The 9670-nt window shown below is 38.5% G+C and overlaps 1 protein-coding gene across 1 annotated transcript in view; it reads right to left on the reverse strand.

Moving 5' to 3' along the window:
• Positions 1 to 9670, reverse strand: part of Parp8 (poly(ADP-ribose) polymerase family member 8) — a 169302-nt gene that overhangs the window by 22432 nt on the left and 137200 nt on the right. The window contains exon 16 of the mRNA XM_055603471.1: positions 161 to 253. Within this exon, the coding sequence (XP_055459446.1) occupies positions 161 to 253 (93 nt within the window). The remainder of the gene's footprint in view (positions 1 to 160; positions 254 to 9670) is intronic.

Below are 9670 nucleotides of genomic sequence, written 5' to 3' on the forward strand. Positions count from 1 at the left end.
ATGACAAAGCACAGATTAAAAAGAAAAAAAAAAAAATAAGTGCCAGTTTGTTTTTACCGAGACATTATCCGAATTATTCCCTGAAGAAGAGTGTCAAGAAGACATCAGAGGACTGGAACACATTTTTCAAGTCAAAATAAGGCCCAATTAGCATGAGTACCTGAGCTCCTGTAGCTATCTCATCGGCAGCTTCATTCATCACCCCCAGGGTTTGAAAAGCAAAGACACACAGCTCCCGCTCACACACTGTGGGCTACAAAAGAGCAGGAGTCAAGAACAATGTACTTTTCCATCTTTCAACTCATAAATGCAAAGTCGCTCTACATAATAAATGAAAAGCACAGAGGCCTAGCGTGTATTAAGAAAGGAAATCATTGCATGTTACTTAATAATAACCAAATTCCTACATTGAAGTAGCAACAGGCTCTTGGTAGAGTCACAACTACCATAACAAATGATCCATTTCAGTAAGTTGCAGGCATTTCCACTCAGAACAATTTAGCAATTTGATGAAAAGGATATTAGGCAGTAAGATACATCTCTCTATCCAATATACAATGCACATTAGATATATTTATTTTTTATACGCAAAAACTATACTTAAAAAAGATATACCAGGCGAATCTCACTTTTCCCTAGGAAATTTACTTGGGAGAAATAAGCGTGACTCTACTTACTTGCCACCTAGCTCTTGAAAGCTTGGTTTTGTTGCACAGACTTTTGACTCTAGTAACCCCCTGAGGTCAACAGCACTGAAATATACACTCTGCAATTAGTGTGGAGGAGCCCTCATCTTTCAAATCTAATATCGTGTCATTCCCTTGATTTATCTTATCTCCTGAGTTACATTGCATTAGGCAGCTGATGAAGCCTAACAGGACGCAATCCACCATGCCTCTGCACGGCAGACAAAAGGCACTTGTCGGTGCCAAGGTTCCTGCACTCGCTGCGTCCAGTGGACGACTTGGTCTGTTGCTTGGTCAGTGGGAAACCACAGCTCCATTCCGAATATCCTTTACATTCAGAAGAGGTCCACATGTGTGGCTTTATGGCTAGAAAGCCTGACTTACCACAGTTTTTGGCAAAATCCCTGAAGGGAATCTGAGAAGAAGGATTTGCTGTGTTTCTTTTGTTGGTCCTAACAGTACAAGTCTGATTCTGTTTCAGAAATGTTGAAATTTGCAGGAAGAGATTCAAGGGAGGACGCTCTGCAGTGCTGTGTGTCTGGAGAGGAGCAAGGCAGACAGTTTCCACTGTCTTTCCTTTAACCTGAATGTTTTATGTATTCTAAAATCTTCTTCAATCTTTTATGAATAGCTATGTCTGTGTGCCTCAATTTTTCCTTAAAGATACGACTTTTTTTTCCCCTTTGCTCACTTCCTGGGGAGTGTGCTGCACATTAACAACATCCAGTGTTACGTCCGTGTCTGAGTATAGTGAGGTTGAAGCTGCACATGGATACTAAGAAGAGAAAGCTTGACGATCAGGATGGACTGCTGGGACTTAACTGTGCAGCACTCATCTCGGTGCACAGCAGCATGGGCGTTGCTTTCTTTTGAATAATACTCTAGTCAAGTAGCCCACCACCCTTTGATTCACTAAGACACTCTAATCCCCAAACTGAAGAACAAGATACGGCTTATTTAGTGATTTGAGTAATTATCAGTTTTATCTGAATCTTTAAGGATGCACTACACTTGCTTACATGTGCGTATATAAGTAAATGGAACAGGCACATACACAGTGTGATCAGAGTATAATATATGAAACAAAAAGAACATAATGTCTGAAAAAAGTATTTTCAATTCAAAAAGAATGAAAGAAAGTAACAGAAAATGTTTCAGTGTTATACTGCTGTTTTAAAGAGAAATAAAATACTTCACTACACTAGATTTAAGAGTTCATTAAAAAATGACAGATTTAAGAGTTCATTAAAATTCTTATGAAACACAGTAGATGGCTATGGCTGTACATATGCCCCATTGGTGACAATTCTAGAAATTAATGATCTGTTCTGACTTTGGTTAGCATGAATTTTGGTAGTTTCACCTAGTGAAATGTTCTCTTTAAGGCTTTCTTCTGCATTCACTCTAGGCCCCTGCACCTAGAGAACTCTGAATCCCATGTACTTGCCAACTGTCCAGTGTTTCCAAACAATAAACCTGCATTCTTACTATGTAACAATGACACAATTACTTTATGGACATGTTTCAATTTCTTTTATACTTTTTGGCTAAAAATAGCCTTCTTCCTATACTTAATTCTGTAAAGCTGATATCTGGAAACATAACCCCAAGAGCTGGAAAAAGGGAACTCGGCAAGCTAGCAAATATGTTTTCTGAAAATGAAAACCAAAACATGTTTCTGTCATTGTGAAAAATTACAAGTAAAAGCATAATTACTTCTTACAAAAACATATATTCCCCCTTTTAATGTAGCAACTAGACCGTAAGTGCTCTTCTTAATTTATCGCCATATTAAACCACATTAAGTGTGTGCTAGTAAACTGTCAAAACAGAAGTGTTAAGATGCAAAACTGTTCACCTTTGTGTTAGATATTTCTAAAGCCACATACATGTTTTCCACAGTAAGACACTCTTTTTGTTTATCTACATTATATCTGCAAGTTCTAATTGCTAATACCAGAAGGAACTAAAAGAAAATTCTGAAATGATGTAAAGTAATTAAAATTAGGTAGCTCTCAACTGGTCACAGTGCAGAGAATAAGGAATAAATAATAAGATGATCCCTGAGTGGGACATCCATACTGCACTCCTTCCTCCCACATAGCTCAAAAGACAATCTAGAAAAGGGCAGGTTTTGTTTTGTTTTGTTTTTTTGCTTTTCTTGATTTAAAAAACAGATTATTTCCCCCTCATATACTATATCTTGATTATGGTTTCCTCTTCCTCTACTCTTCTCAGTTTTTCCTCCTCTTCCCTCCCATCCAGATCCACCCCTTTTCTATCTCTTATTAGAAAACAAACAGACATATAAAGGATAATTAATAAAACAACAAAACGAAAACTAACACATCATCGTTGACCAACACAAACAAAAAGAAGGAAAGGAGTCCAAGAGAAGGCAAAAGATTCAGAGATGCATTCATTCACAAACTCAGGAGTCCCATAAAATCACTACAGTAAAAACCATAATACATATACAGAGAAGCCGGTGCTGACCAGTACAGGTCCTGTGCTTGCTGCTTCAGTCTCTGTGAGTTCATGTGAGCTTTGATGATGATGATGATGATGATGATAATGATGATGATGATGATGATATAGACTGCCCTGTGTTCTTACTGTCTTTGAACCCCTATAGCTATTACACTCTGGAGGGCATAAAGACTTTAAGAGCCAGAGGTTGAAGAAGATTGCTAAAAAAAAAGTGTTTTGTGGACATGAACTCACAGCAGTGATAAATAACTGCATAACACTTGCACAAGATAAAACCAGTCACAGTTCCAGAATAGAAGGAGGGGAGTGCCATTTAGCTCCAACCTTGCTGAGATACTTTGACAGCTGAAGACCCCTGGGGTAAGGAAGGGCCTCTGCTAGGCTGCCCACAGTCCAGTGAATGACTCTACAAATATGCACATATGCATAGCACTGAATGGTCTCAGTGGGCTGTGGAAATAGGACAAAAAGCTGGGAGTAGGATGAGAGGTATCATTGGGAGGAATTGGATGCCGAGTGTGGGATTGATAAGATCAAAGTACGTTGCGTGCATTCATGAAAATTTTAAAGAACAGAAAATCTGGCTTCTCTGCTCACAGGAAAAGAAACTCAAGGAAAAGAAACAGAATCATTCCTCATTGGCATTATGTAAGTTGGAGTTACTCTGTAGACTAGGCTTTCCCACTCTAAGATGAGTCCTGTGTACTCAAGACAGTTACACACAAAAATGCAGTTTCAGTTCTAAACTGTGCATAGCCGCTTACCATGTGATAACAGATAGTTGTGACAATGAGTTTATTTCATATGCTTTACTAGAAATCATGTAAACATAAATGTGACAAGGCTGGCATTATTCTTTTATTTTGTTTTGATGTGCCCGTAAGAGTCAATAATTGTGTTGTCTTGGAGCCATCAACAGCCTATAATTCAGACTATGAAACTACAGCAAGGTCCTCTGTTACCAACACATGCATATTTACTAGACAGTCTTCATGATTTACCAAGTTAAGAACACAAACAACTTTTATATGTGTCCTCAAATATGTTTTATTGTAGACCTTTTCAGCTAAGATGAATATATTTAATTTTTTTTGAATCAAAGCAATTTAAATGTGAGCAATATAAACACATTTCAAAAACTGTTTCTAAGCCTCAAAGAATATTTTAGAACCTAACTGTATTTTAAGAAATTTGTGTTTTCAATGAATTTAAATTACCCTTTACTGAGAATAGAAATGTTACAACTTTAGAGGAGTTTGCTATGCATTTATGTAGAGATAAAGCATGGTGTTGGGGATGGTTTTCAAACACTTCTGCTATGATCTTTTTGTTCAAACTAAATATTTTATGTAAGCCTAGTATATAAAACATACTGGATTTGGTTGACCCTGGAGCATATATACAGCTATTTTCAATTCAGTAAAATGGAATATAAGTAACACCAATTCAATGATTTGGTAAGGAATTTAGACAAGATTTATAAACATCTTCTTTAAGAATGCTATTAAATACTAAACAAAATAAATTAAATTATTCCAGCTGTCCCCATAGTAGCTTTATGTTAATGCATATAAAAATAAAACTACTGAATAAAAATACTAAAATATTTAATAAAGGCTGTTTCTTTTTTTTTTTTTTTACAATATGAAGCCATTTTTCATTAATATTTTCACAACTTTTAACTCACTTTATCTTCACATAATTGTAAATGGGGTAAATATCTGTGTTATTATTCTCATCAGGGTTATGGAAAATAAATGGGAAATTTAGGATCTGAGCAATGCTAAATCCTGTGCCCTTTATTCCTATTTCCATCACTATTTTTCTTTCAGCAGCTTTTCTTCTTTGACATTCAGTAGTTTTACAATAACTATGTTCTCTGCAGGCTTTATTGGTCAGACACTGAGCTCTTAGTTTTTCCTTTTTCTTTTCTTTTTTTAAAAAATTCTTTATTAATTACACTTTATTCACTTTGTATCCCCCTTTGGTTCCCTCCCTCCTCCCGTCCCAATCCCTCCCTTCCTCCACCCTCTGCATGCATGTCCCTCCCCAAGTCCACTGATAGGGGAGGTTTTCTTTTCCTTCCTTCTGATCCTAGTCTATTAGGTTTCATCAGGAGTGGCTGCATTGTCTTCTTCTGTGGCCTGGTAATGCTGCTTCCCCCTCAGGGGGAGGTAATTAAAGAGCAGGCCAATCAGTTTATGTCAGAGACAGTCCCTGTTCCTATTACTATGGAATCCATTTGGATACTGAACTGCCATGAGCTACATCTGTGCAGGGGTCTTGATATCTCCATGCACAGTCCTTGCTTGGAGTATCAGTCTCAGGAAAGACCCCTCTGCTCAGATTTTTTGGTTCTGTTGCTCTCCTTGTGGAGTTCCTGTCTTCTCCAGATCTTACTGTTTCCCACTTCTTTCCTAAGTTCCCTGTACTCTGAAAGGCTGTTTCTTTACAGCTTATCATATAGCATATTATACATTTAGTTGATCAAAATGTTAAGTTATTGCTAAAATATTTCCAATTAAAATAAGAGAAAAAACGCATTGTAAGTAGACATTTGTGATTTAGGGAGGAGCAGCCTTGCCAGGTCACAGAGGAGGACAATGCATACAGTCCTGATGAGACCTGCTAAGCTAGGGTCAGATGGAAGGGGAGGAGGACCTCCCCTCTCAGTGGACTTGGAGAGGGGCATGGGAGGAGATGAGGGAGGAAGGATGGAATTAGGAGGGAATGAGGGAGGGGTTTACAGCTGGGGAACAAAGCAAATAAAATGTAATTAATGTAAAAAAATAAATTTAATTAAAAAAATTGTGTTGATATTCCAACCAGAGAGCATTCATGGAGATAACCTAAAACCTAGAACCTAGAACCAGATGTTGCCTATGATAGCTAGTGTCCAAGTGGGTTCCCTAGTAATGGAAACAGGGACTATCTCTGTTATGAACTCAGTGGTCTGCTTTTTTATCACCTCCCCCTCGGGGGGGGGGGGTTGCAGCCTTACCAGGCCACAGAGTAAGACACTGCAGCCAGTCCTGATGAGACATGATAGACTAGGGTCAGATGGAAGGGGAGGAGGACCTCCCCTATCAGTAGACTTCTAGAGGTGCATAGGAGGAGATGATGGAGGGAGTGTGGGATTGGGAGGGGATGAGGGAAGGGGCTACAGGTGGGATACAAAGTGAATAAATTGTAATTAATAAAAATAAAATATATCTTTAAAATTGTGTTGAAAATGAGAATAAATGTTAAAATATTAAGAACCACACTTCTAAGCACTTAATTGTTTATACTGCCAGTTTCACAGGCAACACTTTGAGTGTGTTGTGTAGTCGAGATAGGTGTTCGAGTGAAGAAAAGTTATGCTCTCCATTAAGAGAGACAGAGAGGATGTACGGATCTAGGCGGAGGTGTACTTGCAAGGCAGGCTTGGCTGCTGGAAGAATGCTTGGTTGTAATGCAGGGTTCACAAGTGCAAGGTGACTTGAAAGGCTTTTAGAAGGTGATCAGACGAAGGAAGCGCCAACCAAGTCAATGCATTCATCCTTTGAGTGGTTAATAATTGATCAAACTCTTGAGAAGAACTGAAAAGTGGGAATCCGACCAGGCCAGGGAAAGTTTTCCGGGGCCTTGCCATTCAAAAGTATATCTCACCTCTCTCCAGCTGCCTGTTTGCTTCCCTTCTGTCACATGCTGCTGCCACTAGGATTTCTCTCCTCACAGGCCCAGTTCAGTGAAGGCGGCAAACCTTGACCATGACTCTTTAACTTACTAACATGTCTGCTCATGTGGTAAGTGAGGAATGTTTCTCTCAAGTAGGGACACAGAATGATAGCCAGTATTGGTGAGAATGGTGATGCTAACTCACATAGATGTGCGGTTTTCTCCACCAGAGTTCAGCAGCTCACAGGGAAAGGTCAAGAATGACACAACAGCAGAGCAGAAGGGTAGGGACCTTAGGAACCGGGCAGCAAGCCCCTTACTTCCCTGTTTTCTGTACCATGTGAAGGTATGTCTAAAACACATGCTGCACTGACACTCCAGTGCATTCAGAGGAGACAGACTGGTTCACCAGTTTTGAGTTGGTTTTCTGGTACCAATCCACTACACTGCCAAGAACCCACACTGTTATGAACACTTCCATGTTAATGTGGAAGTGCCATTGAGAAACACTGTAAACAAAGAAAGAGAAGAGCGGACCACTAGAACACTTGTAGATAGCACTTTCAGAGAGTATGTACTGCAACAACAGCTCTCTGAATGGAGAAGCAGGATGGTGTGTGCAGTGGAGAACATTTTAGGCTATCAAGACAAGAGCGGTAATGGACATTCACATTTTAAGAAAATGAGACTTAAAGGAAAATAGGAGAAATAAATGTCAGAGATGGACAAAGAACTGAGGCTTGGGATTTTACTAAAAGCAAGTTTGTCTGGTCTCTTAACTCACTAGCTGCGTTATAATGCATCCTCTTCAGGATCTATTACAGTTTGCCAAGCCACAGAGGAAGACTATGCAGCCAGTCCTGCTGAGACCTGATAGGCTAGGGTCAGAGGGAAGGGGAGGAGGACCTCCACTAACAGCAGACTAGGGGAGGGGCATAAAGGGAGAAAAAAGAAAGGGGGTGGGGCTGGGAGGAGACGAGGGAGGGGCCCACAGCCAGGATACAAATTGAACAAATTGTAATAAATGATAATAATAATAAAAAATTTTAAAAATAACTTGTAAGACAGCTAAGGAAACTAAATTATCTCCATCTCCATCTGTCACTGACTCAGAAGTTTAAGAGGGGATTGTGTTCGGTAGCATGTACATTCTGGAGAAGTGCAAGAGAAAATATGGGCATAAGCTTTCTTTGTTCAGCTCGATAAAAATTTAGACCTTTAAAAAAATTTACAGCAAATGTGCTGCAATGTAAAATACAATACAGAAAAACTATTAACCGGCATGTCAAAATTAAGAGAAGCCTCTGTTAAGAGAATTAAATCAACCTTCTGCTTATCAACCTTTGAACATGAGAAATTTCTTTTATTTTCATTTCTTGATCTAATTTCATATCACTTATATCAGTATTTTAAAAGCCAAAGGCGCTTCTCTGATTTCCTTAGGCCAGTAGTTCTAACCTGTAGGTTGAAACCCCTTTGGGACTCTTTTACGTATCCTGCATATCAAAGATTTACATTATGATTCATAATGGTAGCAAAATTAGAGTTATGAAGTAATGACAAAATAATTTTAATGGGGTCAGCACAATGTGAGGAACTATATTAAAGGGTCACAGGATTAGGAAGATTGATAATCACTGCCTTAGGCTATGTCACAGCAACATTAAATCATCTAATAGTTAGCTATGTAAAATATTTAGAAGATTTTTTTCTCTCTAACCCTAACTGATGCAGAAACAAAAGTCAACAAAATTTGGAGTCAGACACAGAGAATACTAAGAGAAATGGTGGTATCTTTGCCACTTATTATGGGAATGGAATGTTGGCATTTTAACCTCAGAGAGTAGGCTGTCAAACGTGTGTGCAGTGAATTTCAAGAACATAAACATGGTCCTTCTAGTCTGCAGGCTGAGCGTATGCTCTGTGCCACTCTCCCTGTTTGGAGTCCTGTGTGGATTGCTAACCAGCAGAGGAACACAGAATAAAATATTTCTTTCCTCAACTATAAAGTGGAGCTGATAATACCTCCTAGAATTGCCATGAAGAGTCAATGCTGACAATCTATATAAAGTGCTTTGCACATATAAAAAGAACTTAAAAGAATGTCTGGTATTGATGAATCCCTGTTGTTTTTGCAGATGAGACAGCACGCTGTGGATAAACTCAAGGTCAAAGCCCGAGCCTTGACAGAATGTGACTGTTGCACCTAAGAGGAATACGGAAAGAGCAACCAGGAGTCTCACCATTCCATGTATCAAGTGGACATTTTTCTTTTCAATCACGCAATGATTTTACAAATACATGTTGTTTTAGCTGGCATGTATTTTATTCTGAGAATAAACTAAAGGGAATTACTCAAAAAATAGTACATGGGCTTTAGGAATAATTTTCATCTATTTTCCTTAATAAAATACAATAAATAAATCATAAAATTTGAAAAAATTGAAAATTTGCTAACAATGGTTATTTATCCGCGTAAACCTTTCGATATTAAAAACCTCTGATAAAATCATTGCTATATAGACTGTGTGACTTATCTTTTCAAACATATTCTGAAGAAAAAGACAATCCCCCCCCCTTAAAAAGTAGAACAGAATCTACCATGGCACCTTCAGCCTACTAATCCTATAATTAATGTTTAAGATGAAGAGTGCAGGAGCAGTACAGAATCCAGTTCAAAGCTCCACACCCAGACACACTATCTGAATGCTGCTGAAAAATTGCTTAATCTCTGTGATGGATGGAGGGAAAGAAGGAAGGAAAGGAGGAAGGGAGGGAGGAAGAAAGGAAAGAAAGAAAGAAAGAAAGAAAGAAAGAAAGAAAGAAAGAAAGAA

The sequence above is a fragment of the Psammomys obesus genome, unplaced genomic scaffold, assembly GCF_907164565.1.
Source record: "Psammomys obesus unplaced genomic scaffold, mPsaObe1.curated_primary_1811, whole genome shotgun sequence".
NCBI classification, from domain to species: domain Eukaryota; kingdom Metazoa; phylum Chordata; class Mammalia; order Rodentia; family Muridae; genus Psammomys; species Psammomys obesus.